Source organism: Notamacropus eugenii, chromosome 3, assembly GCF_028372415.1.
Source record: "Notamacropus eugenii isolate mMacEug1 chromosome 3, mMacEug1.pri_v2, whole genome shotgun sequence".
In the NCBI taxonomy this organism is placed as follows: domain Eukaryota; kingdom Metazoa; phylum Chordata; class Mammalia; order Diprotodontia; family Macropodidae; genus Notamacropus; species Notamacropus eugenii.
In genome coordinates this window covers 163,281,411-163,296,910 of record NC_092874.1, presented here as the reverse complement: position 1 = coordinate 163,296,910, position 15,500 = coordinate 163,281,411, and the positions used below count along the sequence as shown (strand labels likewise).

Genomic DNA, 15,500 nt, shown 5'->3' with positions numbered 1-15,500 from the left:
GGGCTTAATTTTTGTTGTTGTTGATTTCTAGACTTAAGAAAGTGATGGAGAAAATATCAATGATGCAAATTAAACTTAAAAGTGTGTCCTGTGAACACTTTTTTTGAGATTCATTTGTTAAGCATTCACCAGGATACCTCTGTTTTCTCTATAATAAAGTGGCAGAAATCACAATATGTTGGAAAGCTAAAGGCAGAAATGTGCTGTGGAACATATTTTAGGTAGGTGATGAAAGAAAAACTGCATCCAAAGAGAATGTTACTATGATGTTAGTACTAGGAACAGATTGTTCCAATGGGCTTTTCTTCCCCTTCCCCATGTCACCTTTGACATTTCCACCCAATCCAACAGTTTCAAAGCCTACTTCTGCATCAATGACTCAACATTCATTATCTTTATTGTTGATTCAGACTCTAGACCACAACTTCCAGGTGCCTATAGGATATCTTTATCTGGTTGGTCCACCAGTATCTTAAACTCAGCGTGTCACAAGCTGGTATCATAATAACTTTTCTCTTCTTCCTCCTAACTTTGCTTATTGATAAGTGGTACCACCATTCATCCATCTGTGAAGATTTAGTATTACCTTTGTCTTCTCTGTGTCTTTCTCCTCTCTTTTCAGTTACCAAGTCCTGTCTCTTCCACATCTGAAATCTTTCACATCTGACCCCTCCTACTCAATCCCCACTACCACCATTATAGTATAAACCCCAATTTCCATATTATATGTGACGAACATAGATCTTCTTGCCATCACTTTCTCCTTCCTCTAATCTAACCTTGACACCAGTATTCTCAGTGTATAGATCTGGTCATGACATTCCTCTGTTCAAAACATGTCAATGGCTCCCTGTTACCAAACAAGTAAAGTTTAAACTCCTTAGTGTAGCATTCAGGAATTTCCACAATCTGATGTCATTTTTATGGTGCACTGCTATAGTACTTAGTCTGGAGTCAGATGGTCTGCATTTGAATCACAGTTCTACTACATATAACCTGGACTTTAAGACCCACCTCTGAGATCTAATGGCTATGGGCCTTTGTGTAACTCACATTGCCTCTCAGTGCCCCACAAAGAAATTCTCAGGTTGCAGACAAAGTGCCAATCTTCACTGGTCAAAAGGGCTTTTTCACTATGAATTCCCCACACCAATAAAATCATGGGTGTGGCTCAAAGAAAATAAATAATTTTGCTAAATCCTTCTTAACTGTGTTTCTTCTAGCTGAAATCATTATTCTTGACAGCTATTTATATATACAAGTATACATACATATGTATGTATATATACACATACATACATATATGTAATATATATTTCTACTCATTCCTTGATTGGTATGGTTTGCTTTTTCCTCCCTCACTATTTTTATTACCTTGTGCCCTTCCTTAATGAATATCATTCTGTGAACTTGTAATAACTCCAAATTCATTGGGTGATTTTAGCCCTAAATTTAATATTTAGAGTATTAACTACTTCCATCTCTAATCTTGATGCTGTGTTAAAACTTTCCAGTTTCTATGTGGCTATACAGAGTAAGAAGCCATTTTTTACAAACATCTTTATCATACATTTTTTAAGAGCTTGAATTCACAGATTTCATAGACTGGTATTTTCTTATGTTTCTTAGAATGTTGGAGCTGGAAGAAACCTCAAGAGATCTAGTTCAGGTCCTTCTTTCTAAAAGCTTGGACCCACAAGCTCAAGTAACTGGGCCAAATTTTGCATCTTTATAAATAATAAAACTACCTTAGATTTATATTGCACTCTAAGAGCTGAGAAAAATACCTTCCTCCCAACAATGCTGTGAGGAAAGAAATATAAACATTTTTTTTTCTGTTTCCAGATGAGGAAGCTGAGGCTCAGATAAGTTTAATGAATTGCCCTGAATTAAATAACCTGTAATTGTCACATCTGGGGCTCAAACCCAGGCATCCTGATTTCTTGTTGGGTGCTCTTCCCCCTACCCCACATTTCCCCTTTGATGTATGTCAATCCTTATTTTAAAATTCCTGATATTTCTGGCCGAGTCTCTCACTTCAGCACTTATTGCTTGGAGAGATTAAAATAATATTATCATATTTGTACTCACTCCCGTGTCAGACTGCATCAAATTTATTTTGTTGTTTTGACTTTTATGCCAGGTTGCCAGGGTGAAAGTGAGTTTCAGCCACTAATTGTGTCATCCCTCCCTTCCCATAAGTCATCCCTCTGATTAGTTTAAAAGGCGACTCAAACCTGCAAAGTAACCTAAAAAAACGTAGGGGGAAGAAACTTTAAACAGCTGTCCACTGTAATGCCAAATTTCTTTTACAGGATAACAACCCTTTTTTTTTCCCTTCTCTTATCCATTGCTTCCCAAAGTCTCTATGTAAAGTGCCTATACAAACATTTACATCTGCCAAACAAAATAGCATCACACCTAACTAGCTGTGGCTTCCAGCCATGTTAGATAGGAGCATGAGTACTATTAATTTCTTCGGGGTTTGCCTGTTTATTCACAGAATTTATCTGGACAGGTGGCATTTCTTCTTGTTCCTCTCTGCCTGTCTTTAATAGTTTCAAAAAGATACTTACATATTTTACTTTATTTATATCCCAGGTCTGTTTTCAGGGACTCAAATCTTATTCCAGTTTTCAACATAGGATTCAGAGAAATAGATAACTTCTCTCATTTCTTAGTTAAATTCATTGAAGTTAAAGTAGGGAAAGCCATAGCATGTTGGTGAACTGAAGGCAGAAATGTACTGTATGATATGTTTAGGCAGGTGATGAGAGCCAGAAAAAAAAAAAAGCACAGGTCTAATCAAAAAGATAAATTGTATGTTTTTAGTACCAGAAAGAGATAGTTTCAATAAGGAGATATTTCAGAGTTTCTCAATATTGAATAAAATTACTGGATTCTTTAGGTTCGGGACATTTAACTCTCTTCTTAAAAGTTTCTCATGATCATCTTTGTCACAGCCCCTTCATGGAGTATTTAAAGGAATGTTTTAAGTCAAAAGAGGAGGCTCGCTATATGACACCAAGACAAAAATTCCACCGTTTTCAGTGAACTAAAATAACACCATTTAGTCCAAGATATAACCTGGGGGAAACTTTGTGAAATCTCATTCATTTGTGAAAGCACAAGCAAGGCACGGAACAGGACAGCTGGTGCAGACATCTGAAGGATGACAGGATAAAGAGCTGATCCGCACTTGGGCAAAATGCCTCAAGGTGTAAAGCTCACATTTAGAGACAGTGTATTTTCAAAGTAGATTCTTTTTTAATAATCAACTAGAATCTAACAAGTCTCTTCCCCATCTTTCTTTTGTATTTCTTGTGCAGTAAAGATTTGTTTTTGTTGATAATGATGAACAAGAGGAGTCATTTTAGGCAGAACTTTGTTATGAGTGTCTTGTGTTCATGGGACTACACATTTCAAACATTTGTAAAGTTTACATGAAAGTCTGTGGCTTAGTGATCAGGATATTGTTGTAAATGTGTCTGCTTTTAGCCTACGTCTGAAAAATCTAGTCTTAGATATTTGGTTGGGGGCCAAGAGAGGTGCGGTTTTTTTTTTTTTATTGTAATATATAAAAGCCTTTCTGCCTTCTCTTTAATACTAATGACAGCCAGCCACACTGCATTGAATACTCCCTAAAGTGTAAGCCCTCATGCATTGTCTTTTGGCTGAGTTGGAAGGTGTACCCTGTAATTGGAGATTGAGCTCTGTATTCTCCGAGTTCGGTACCTACTTTGAGTTTCAACCTAATCCACTAAATATATGGTACTTGTCCAACACTGATTTGCTAGACTCAGCTGTATGCGAACATCCAGAAACAATGAAAGAGAGGGGAGAATTTCAAACTTTGATATGTCTGGTTGAGTGCTTTAAAAAAAAAGAGAGAGAAATCCCAGTAAATTATGATGCAGGAGGTGTAGGTCTGAGCCCAGCAAACAGACATCAAAACCAGCATGACTTTCCAAAACAAAGTAGTTGTGGAAGAGGACATCATTTCTAGTGCTCCTTATAACATGAATATTGATTTCAACCAACCTGATATCTTGGTGTGTGTGCGTGTGTGTGCAAGAGAGAGATTTCTTGGACTAAGTATAGCTAAGTAGATCAAAGTTAGGCAGAGTGGATACTAATGAATCCATTTATATTTGGTTTATTTTAGAACCACTTACTCTGACTAGACATTTTGCAAACCTCTGCCCTTGACTTTGAGTGGAAATGGATTGTGTATCTGGATCAGCACAAATAGATGTATATAGTAACTCCTGAAAAAAAAAATATGTCAAGAACATGGATATGCAGTTAAGCTACTGTCTTAGCAGAGGCATCCGGGGGGCTCAGCTAATCTCCCAACTACCTTCCTTTGTTGTCAATAGACTTTTCAGTGACGATTGAAGGAAACGGAAAAAACAAAACAAAACAAGAAGCCTAAGGGTCATGCACATTTATTCAGGTGTACACTTAAACATATATACACACATATAAGGTAAACAGTCCATATCTTGATTCTTACTTACTCTCATGTTCACTAAGACAAATTTTGAGACTTTCCACTTTTTTTCAGGTTACATATTTTATAAATTCTTTCCCCTTGTGTGCTCATTTTAATTTGATTTAATCTGTATGAAATGCTTACTGGGAAGGCATGAGATGTGATGGAAATGAAGGACAGGGAGAGGCACCACAGACTTTAAATGATGGTCCTTCGCTCAGGACATTTCCCTTTCTTGATTCCTCCCCTCCATGGTCTGGCCCAGTCATGTTTGCGTATGAAAAATAGCCTTACAATTATAAAGAGTTCTGGGTTTCTGATTCTATAAACTAAACTTAATTTTTTTTGTCCTTGTGCAATATGGCAGGGAATACTTCATTCCCCTAGACTTCATATTTTTCATTTCTTGACTCAATGTGACCCCTATTGTACTATAGCTTTGGCCCATCTTCCCTAGTAAGCACCACTGGTGAGGGAAAGAACTTGGATTATTTTTCTTTTGGCTTCTCTTTAGTTAATGTGTGTGTGTGCATTTGTGTGTGTGTGTATATGCATTTTATTTGGGGAACATTAAGGAGTTTCCTAATAAACTACAAGGAAACCTAAATGGAGTCAAAATAAGCGTAGAGGAGTCCTATCAGGTACTTTCTTGAATGTAGGTTTGAAGGAAATTTGGTATAGCAGAAAGAACTTTATTTTGAAGTCAGATAACCAGCATTCAGATTCACCTGTATGATCCTGAGACAGCTGGCTTAAAATACTGGAGAGATAACTGGACCTGGAGTCAGGAAGATATGTGTTCAAATCCTAATTCACTTTCTAATCACGTGGCCCTTAGCACATCATTTAATCTCTCTAGCCTCAGTTTTCTCATCTGCAAAATATAACAGCAGTTAACTCACAGGATTGTTGTATGGATAAATGATATGATATAATAGTCAGTAAACATTTATTCAGCACCTACTATGTGCCAGGTATTGCTCTGAGAGATGGGAATACATCCTTTGTCCTTGAGGGAGACAGCATACAGATAACTATCTACAAACTATATATAGCATACTCAATAATCAATAGAGGAAAGGACAAGAATTGAAAGAGATTGGGACTTGAGGAAAATCAGGATTTGTAGATGAGAATGGTGAGCATTTTTTCCTTGTCATTATATGAGATTATATATAATTATGTATAATATATACTTATATATTATATTTATTTAAATATATAATTATGCAAGACATTATTTAAGGGATAGCTGTTATTTTATTAGGCAAGTCACAACCTCTCTTGGACCCAATTTCCTCCTCCTTTAAAATGAGATTGCAGCATATAGCTTTTGAAGTGTCTTCTAGCTCTAAATCTTTGATAGAGAGTCCTAAATCTAAACGTCCAGACCTGGAGCTTTCTTTGCTCCTCCTCTCCTTGTCTAACAGATTTTATCTGTATATTTTATCACTATGTTTAATACCACTTGTGGCTTGCAGTCCTCCCTCTCCTATTTGACTGAGTTCTTCTACAATTTGCGACTTTCCCTTTAGCAGAAAACAGAATTCAAAACCCCTTACTTCATTGTGTGCTCCCATCCCTCTCTCCTACGGAAATATCCTAGACCCCAGAGTGGAACGGTAGATGATTAACCTTCTCTAAGCACAGGCAGAATTTGTATCACAGAGCAGTTTCCAGACTAGTAGGCAGCTTATTAAGCCTTCCCCACTCCTTCAAGCAAGAACATCACCCTCTGAAGTTTGATGCTTGAACTTTGATGTAAATATGGTTCTCAGTTTACCCAATGACTAAAGTAACCGAAGCAACAGAAAATGGAAACTTTCAACTTGTTTCCCCAGTTCTGTCTTATCCTTACTTCTGTGTGAAAGGATACATGTAAAAGTGTAACATTCATCTTCGCACTAAATCATACATTATTGCTTTTCCATCTAGTGAGAATCTTTTAAAGTGTTTGGAGCTCTACCTATTATGTGGGCGTAAAACTATATGAGAACCGGAATTCACCAATAAATTGGAAAGAGATTTCCTGATGGGGCATGTGAATAAAGAATTGCCATTTACATCACAATTTAAAAGTCTGCAAAGGACTTAACATCATTTTATTTTAACTCTACAGTTACCCTCTAAAGAGGCAGAACAGGTTTAATTATTCTAACTGGCAATATACTCATATCTAAGCCTTTATATCCCCCAGATACAACGTACTTATTTTAATAAATTAAATATTGAAAGAAAAGTGCTTTCAGACAAAAATGTGACCTAATCAAGGAGAAAATAACCATTTACTGAATTGTTACCTGTCTAGTAACAGGTTCTCAAAAACACCATCATTAATTTAACTGTTCTAATTTTGACCTGCAGAGGGCAGTGTAGACTTATTTTTGAAATGGATTTGTTACAAACTCAAAAAGTAATTCCTTGAACATAGATATGTGAATTGGAAATTTTCCAGAAGATTACTTTTTTGGCCCTTTTGGGGGCAGCATAAGGTTTCTTCAGTTCCTGGTGTAGTTACCCAGAGCACTTCAAAAATGAGAAATGATTCCATAGATTAAAACAAAGTTACTTTCCTCTTCCAATCAACTGAAATTTTATCTATATTGAAAGGAAAGCTTTCATTTCAAAGGTGAACTTTCTAATTTATTTAAAATAAATGAAAATAAAATCTTTAGCCAACTTTTCCTATTGTTATTTTCCTTCTAGATTAGTCTCGAATTGAGACTTCCTTCACTTAAAATTACTTTTTCCTCTTAAAATAGGTATATAATAGCAATTTGACATATCTCCCACAGTAGCTTTTTTTTTTTTTAATTTCAGGGCTTTGGTATAGTTTTAATATAATAAAAGCATATTTTTTTTAATTTTTATTTTCCTTCACCTTTCCTTCACTGGTGCAGAAGTTTTTCTGCCAATGCAAATGGGCTACTAGTCTTGAAGCAAGAGTCTTAGATAGTTGCCTAGAACAGTGAGAGTTTGTTACTTTCCCATTACAAAAAACTGAAATGCTTCATTAAATTCTTTTTCATTACAGCCATGAGGTTGCTTATTGATAGAACTTCACGTATCTGTCTGTCTGTCTGTTTGGCTGCCTATCTATCTACATAGACATATGGAAATTCAAGTACAGAAGCATGTCAGTAACAAGAAAAAAACAATTTAAATAACCTGGGGACCTAGATCTTTTTTTTTTCCTGCTTCATATATGCTCACCAGGCAGTTTTACAAGTAAGCAGTCTGGGAGACTACCCTATTTCTGAGATTTCAGAAAGATATTTTCTAATATCATTTCTACATTGCTTTGCTTAAGATTTCACCAAATCAAGACTGAAACAACTTTTTGATCTTCCACAACTTCATATCAAAATCAAAATATCTCATAGCAAAGATAACTTTTTAAGATACTACTGTTTTACTTTGGGGCAGATAGGTGGTGTAGTGAATACAGCATCAGGCCTGGAGTTAGGAAGATCTGAATTTAAGTATGGCCTTAGATGCTTACTAGCTGTGTGACCCTGGGCAAGTCACTTCACCCGTTTCCCTTAGTTCCTCATCTGTAAAAAAAAAAAACAAAAAAAAAAAACCAGAGACATACTGGAGAAGGAAACGGCAAAGCACTCTACTATCTTTGTCAAGAAAACACCATGAACAAAGTCATGTAGAGTCAGACAGTACAGAGCAATAACAACTTCAGGAAAGATTAATTTATAAAGTTGCTCTTAATCTTAAAATATCTAGCTAGAATCAAGATTCTATGGAATCAGGCAAAGAATAGTGTCCTGGAAGAATGGTAGTAAGAAAACAGTGACCAGTAAGGAAATCACCGTGATGGGATGACCACTTCCAAATTTTGCCTAAAAGTGGCCCTGTGTGTAGAAGTTTTTTAAGCATATTAGTTTACTTCTCAGATAACCATGGAAGCACTATATTTGATTTTTAGAAGTCAGTTAACTTTCCTAGGCCTCAGTTTCCTCATCTACAAAATGAAGTAGTGGGCAGTGGAATTGTAGAGGGGATTTGTGGGAAGGTACTGATTGAACCAGACAAACACCAAGTTTACCGCCAGTGCTGAGATTCAATGATTCTGACTGTGATCCTTAAGGTCCTTTCCAAGCTGATAGGCTATTCCAGAAGTTAAATGGCTTGTCTCTTTATAGAACTTGATCTATGATGAAGCACCTGCTCCTTTGACTGCTGGTCAGTAGGCCTTCTCTGTAGTCTCCATTTTGTGATAGAGAACCAAGAGCCCCTCTTCCACGTGTATACTTCACAGTTTACCAACCACTTCACTTGCATTTTTGATCACCACATTCACCTTAGGAGATAGGGAGTGCTTTTTCTGAGACTTAGAAGGTTGTTACTTGCCAGCGGGCATATAGCTGTAAATAAAAGTTGCAGTGTCAGGTCTCCAGTTCTGGCTCCAAATCAATGACTTTTTTCCCCTTATACCTTTTTTGTCACTGTAGTAAAAATTCCTTCAATAAAGCAGCCAGGTGTTTAGCGACATAAGGTCATTTGAAAAGATTTGAGAAAATTGACTATGTAAGTCGCACATTTAAAGCTTTTATTTCCCCAAAGGAAATTAAAAATTAGAAGAAAAATAAACCATTTATGGTAAACCTTTAAGTTTTAAAAGAATTTATAGACTAGGAATGAAAGCTGAAGGGGAAGAAGAAGCAAGAAGTGTGTGTGTGTGTGTGTGTGTGTGTGTGTGTGTGTGTGTGTGTGTGTGTGTGTGTGTGTGTGTGTGTGTGGTGTATGTGTATTTGGGGGCAAGGGGAGAACAGAACAACTCTGCACATTTGTGATCTCAGAAACCCAGTAGACAGGCTTAAATTGCCCTTAAACATTAGGAAAATAAGTAAAAAAGAAAAAAGCTACATTGTACTTCTCCTGCATTGTCTAACGTTTCCATCTAGATCAAAACAACTAGATGAACCTCCATTCCAGCAGTTGTGAAGGCCCAGATGTATGTATTTGTGTGAGCATATGCAAATACATATATAAAGAAATGTATGTAGATATGTATGTATTATATATTTGCATACATATATATATCTATACCGACCTAGTGTGATCAGAATAGACACAAATTTAGATCGATCTGAAGAATGAATGTTGGATATGTTAAATATTCATTATGGATACATTTAGCATTCCTGATGAATTTTGCCAAACTTAATTGCCTCAGTAATGATAATTCTAAGGTTTTAGAAACCTCACTGGCTGGTAGTAAATATGATTTTTATACCATGTAAAATATATTGTTGAGGGAAGTTAATGACTTTCCCCCTTTCTTTTCAGTGCCCAAGCAGAACCTATGATCCATTGATTAAGTCAACCAGAGATTTTCCAGATGATGTCATTAGCTTTATAAAAAGGCATCCCGTGATGTATAAATCTGTGTACCCCGTGGCTGGAGGACCTACTTTTACTAGAATTAATGTGGATTACAGATTGACACAGATTGTTGTAGATCACGTTATTGCAGAAGATGGTCAATATGATGTAATGTTTCTAGGAACAGGTAAGTTGGAAGTTTAATTTTATTGTCTTAAAAAGATACTAAATCATACAAAATTTAAAAAATAAAAGAGTTAAGAAAGGATTTTCCTTGGTCTGAAATACCTCTAGTAAGCATTACCCTGTTTCTCATTTGACCTAAAAGGACTGTGAAAAACATTCAATATGACTTGGTAGGAATATCATACCAGTTGTTAAATTCATCTTCATCCTCAGAACATCAATGCATATGTCTGATTAATTTTCAACTGGAAAGATATATGGAAAGTATGATGTATATACTAGAAACGTTGCCTATTCAGTGAATGTTTATGAGTTTAGAAAACTCAAATGTTGGTGCATAAAAGTGTGGATTGAAAGGTTGATTCTGACAACAGAATAGATTTAAAGCACATAATTCAAACATTAATAAATTTCAAGTGAATGGATTATGGTTCAGAAAAAAATAAAATAAAGAAAAAATGGAGATACAATTAGAGAAGGCCAAGATTAGAGTGTTTTCTAGAGAAATGAAATTTCAAGATAACTAGATTGAAAAGTATAATAAATTTTCATATTTAAATTTAAATTTAGGAAAAGGTATATGTAAAAGTCATTTTACATAAAAATCTCCTGACTCTTTAAGCCTCACTCCCAAGAGTTTAATATTCCAAAATATTCTAGAGCCACCAGGTGGAGCTACATAGTTTTAACTGAGACAGTTACAGTAATAGGAAACTCACTGTACTGGAAACACATGTCCTTGTATTTACATTTATGAAGAAGGATCTAAAACAATATTTCAAAGATCCCTCGAACAACTTCGTTAAAAGAACAATAAAAGTTAAAAACAAAACTAGAAAAATTTGCCCACTTCAAGGTCATTATCATACAGATGTTGTGTACACCAGTCTATTTACCAACATAGCCTTTTGTGGTCTTCCTGAAATAGAGAATAACACATGGAATTGTTATGAAAGATTATATGTATATTTCAGTTTTAATCTTTTCAAAGATAAACTTTCATTTTCCTTTTAATCCTCATCTTTTTGCAAGGTAAACTCAACAATTTTAGGGGAGGGGAAATACAGGCCTTTCCCTGGAAGCAGCAGCAAAGGCACGTAACTTAAGTGAATTACAGTTGTGCATTCTCCCACCTCCAAAGTAGAGTCTAATGCCAAGAGAAGGAGTGTTGGATTTGGCCCAAAAGAACCTGGGTTCAAAATCCAGCTCTGATGTTTCCTACCTATGTGAACTTAGACAAATCGTGTAAGCTCTGTGGGCCTGAGATTCCTCACCTGAAAATGACAAGTGTGGAGCAGATGGCCCCTTTCTCCCTTTTTGGCTCCAAACCTATGATTTGTTTCCATCTTTGTTAGTGTCATTGAATTTTTGTGTCATGATAATGATTTAGAATAAAGATTATTAGCAAAACAAACCTGAATTTTGCCATTAAAAATGAAGAATAAATATTACATTTTAAAAGCATTTGTCAGTTCCTATATGATCACCCCATTAATGAATACATCCAGAAAGGCATTATTGTTCTGTGTTCTAACTTTATAGTGTATATGAGAAAGTTCAAGTTTCTCAAATATGTACAATCATATTGTCAAGAACACTGAAAGTACCATATCTTTCAACATTTCCTGCATGTGTGTATTATTTTAGGGAATGACAGAAAATTTCCAATACTCTGTCAGGAGTTAAACCATTTTATACATCATTTCTCATATATTCTATTTATTTTTGTCTGGATTCTTTGAAGATATTTAAAGACAACTTCTGTGAGTAGTAGGAAGACTTAGAAATGTGTTAATACTAAAGGTAGAAGGTAGAAAAAAAAGGTTCGTAATTGATATATATTTTGTTTTAGATATTGGGACTGTACTAAAAGTTGTCAGCATTGCAAAGGAGAAGTGGGATATGGAAGAGGTAGTACTGGAGGAGCTGCAAATATTTAAGGTAAGATCCAAATCCATAGGACCATCATCCATTCTCTCCTCCCACATACCCTGGGTGAGTGCTCTTTGAAGCATTCCCCCTTTCCCCCCACAAAAAACCTGATGGGAGCCAATTACAATTAATACTTAGAAAAGAACTATCCTTCCTGTGTGCCATACCACTGAATCAGAAGCTTCTGGGGATGCCTCTCTGTAATAGTCTTTGAGAAGACAATCAAGGCCAGAATTGCCATGTCAGATGACTTTCCAGATGCTCTTCTAAAATACAAATTTTACTTTTGTATTTTTCTTAATTGAAATGGAGTAAATTATAGGAGGGTTTGTAAATCATTCATCCCCCTCTTTCCTGGGGAAAAATATGTATGTGTATGTGTGTATATACACACAATATATATATATATACACACACACACACATATGTATTTACCATATATGTGTGCGTGTGCGTGAGACACTCATTTTTGTCAATCATTAATCATATCTGATTCTTTATGATCCTATGGACCATAGCACACCAGGCCCTTCTGTTCTGTACTATCTTCCAAAGTCACATATACATATATATATATATATATATATATATATATATATATATATATATATATATATATATATATATATATATATGGACAGATGGATATATATGCAGACACATATGTATATTCATATATATATATGTGAAGAATAATGTGTGAACACAGTAGGCTGTATACACACACACACACACACACACACACATATATATATCTTTAGGAATTTTGCAATTTCAGTATATTGACCCTTATTATAGTAGTGAAACAATCTTAAAAACCAATTCTAAATTGTGTCTGTGTTATTGTTCGTCCCACCTAATTTTTAATTTATTGCTTTCTCTTAAGGAAAGATTAAAAATAGATTTCTCTAATTTTCTTACACTGAGGTACTACATAAGAGCAAATCTGGAGAAATATACCATTCTTTCATCATCTAAATGTGTTTGTTATTCTTCCTTGAACCTATAATACTTTCTGTGGATGTGTTTATTTTTGTAAAGTGGCTGTTTCCACATAAACCTATAATACTTCAAGAAAGAGCCAAACCCTCTTCTATGAAGGGCTTAAATTAATTAACATGTTGAGTTCCAATGGAACAGGCTTATATTTTGATAATAACAGTGGTGAAAAATTTAATAAGTCTTAGACTTGTTATCTCAAAAAAAAAAACCCAAATTTTATAAGCGGTTCCTATGAGGTCATAAATGTCATTTGTGACCATTAGCCAAGGGAGAACTCTAGGAAATGAAATATAATAAAATGGTCAAACTTGAAAAGTTTAATAGGTAATAATAAGCAATTATGAGGATATTTGTTTATGCAGTCTTAAAATATGTGAAAGACAGTTAAGGAAAGTAGATTTGGGGAGAAAAGTCTTCAAGAAAATGATAAAATTTTTAAAAGCTAAACAGTTTCCTTTATGATCACAGTAGAATAGTTTTACTCATAGAATATTTTTTAAAAATATCATTCTAATAGTAAAAAATGTACATATGAAGGGAGCAAAAGAAATCCAATCCTAAAACATTTAGCCAATTTCTACTTTTCCATGTTAATGGATTAACTGGATTTTGAAGTTTAGTCCATTAATTAATAAGTATTTGATATCATATTGATTAGCCAAAAGTGGTGGAAAACATAATAGTATGTATCCTCATCAATCCCTAACTTCTTTTTTCAGAATCCGTCATTAATTTTGAATATGGAGATGTCTTTGAAGCAAGTAAGTTCCAAGTTTATTTTATTGAAGAGATAAGATGTTTTTTAAGGAAAGACTGATTTTTTTGAATTATTGAGATACTTTTGCACATAGTTGGCAATTAATTTTGGTTAAATTAAATGAAAGTTAAAAAAAATCAATGCATTTGAAAGTGATGAGCAAGATTTTGGTACATAGTGTCTTTCTCTTTTATCCAATTATCAACCACTGTTTACCCCAGTTTTACTAGAAATTCTACATTTTACAAATAAGAAAAAAAGAAAATTTCCTCTCCTGTTTGCCCTTGAAATGGAGGCCTGAAAATTCCTTAGTCAAGCTCCCACTGACCTCTGTAGGGGTTAGTGACAATGCTGGACTCCGTAGGGAATATCTAATGATTTTGAAACCTACGGCTTACTGCCTACTTCTTTGGAATGTTACTCTAGGCCTCAATTGATTCAAGTGAGACAAAATAGTTTTAACTACTCTTACTCTGGCCTCTTAAATGATCATGACTCTAGGGTCAGAGTTAGGATAATTCTGGTGTGGTCTTGACCTGTCTTAACTCGTCCAAAACAAATGAATATTAGTAAGTCACACACTGATTATTTCTCTAGGTTCTGACTCTGAGATCATCCCAGAGAGGGAAACTAGACCCTCTTTTAGCTCAAGAAAATCATCACACACATGTGCTATGCATACACCATTAACTACATAGGCAATTAGCCACCATCCTCCTGTGATAGTTTTGTAATGCAACTGTGATGGATATACCAATCCTTATTTCTAAGGTAATTGACCTGGATTAAAGCATTCTATACTGATGAAGAATAAGTACATTAATTTTCACAACTCACAAAAGTCAAGCTAGGATTTTATTGCTCAAATTCCTCAACTTCCTTGAAGGTTTCCATTTTTATCGGATATTCTTCAGCCTTAGCCCAGAACTCTGACATCTTCTATTATCTCACAAGAGAGATCAACACTCCAATAGCTAATAAAGTGATTTGTTAATTCCATGGACAAAGTTGATAAAGCCCTTTGTGATCCGTTTACATGGAAGTAACCATATAAAGGAAAAGATACTTCTCATCATTAGATTTGCCTATGGCATCTGCACTTGATATAACCTATCAATGTACATTTTCAACTATTAAGGAAAAATTTGACATCTTAATTCCTCCAGTCTAGCAGGTGGTTTTTGGCCTTCTTAAATTTCTGCCGATGTTACATTAGCTCTACAGAATGCTGTCCCTGTACCACCATAGACTTCCTGCCAACCACCCAGTCTGCCAGAGTTGAAAGTGATTGACTGTTTTTTTCACTCTTCTTTGTGTTTCTTCACAAGTATTTTATAATGGGCAGGAAGCCCTAGGAACCAGAGTAATGTTTAGGCCAATGAGTGTGGTATTTGGGGGGCGGGGGGTGGGGAAGGAAAATTTTTAAGAATGACCTGAAAGATTCTTCTAATTCATTTGCTTTGCCTGATTTGCAGCAACAATTGTACATTGGTTCCCGAGATGGATTGGTTCAGCTCTCTTTGCACAGATGTGATACGTATGGGAAGGCCTGTGCAGACTGTTGCCTTGCCAGAGATCCCTACTGTGCTTGGGATGGAAATGCATGTTCTCGGTATGCACCAACTTCCAAAAGGTAAGAGACTTAAAAGGTTCATTAAACTCCTTGTTTGTGGGGAGCACCTTCCAAAATTCTGGATAGAGCAGATATAGGTGAAGTATAGCATATACCAAAGGTACATTTAAAAAATATAATTGTGTATCTTTATACACACACACACACATATGTAT

General features: G+C 35.2%; 1 protein-coding gene across 1 annotated transcript in view; it reads left to right on the top strand.

Moving 5' to 3' along the window:
* SEMA3D (semaphorin 3D) overlaps positions 1–15,500 on the top strand; it is a 244,030-nt gene that overhangs the window by 207,565 nt on the left and 20,965 nt on the right. Inside the window, exons 12-15 of the mRNA XM_072653228.1 lie at positions 9,800–10,022; positions 11,874–11,962; positions 13,675–13,716; positions 15,188–15,345. Coding sequence (XP_072509329.1) covers positions 9,800–10,022; positions 11,874–11,962; positions 13,675–13,716; positions 15,188–15,345 — 512 coding nt within the window. The remainder of the gene's footprint in view (positions 1–9,799; positions 10,023–11,873; positions 11,963–13,674; positions 13,717–15,187; positions 15,346–15,500) is intronic.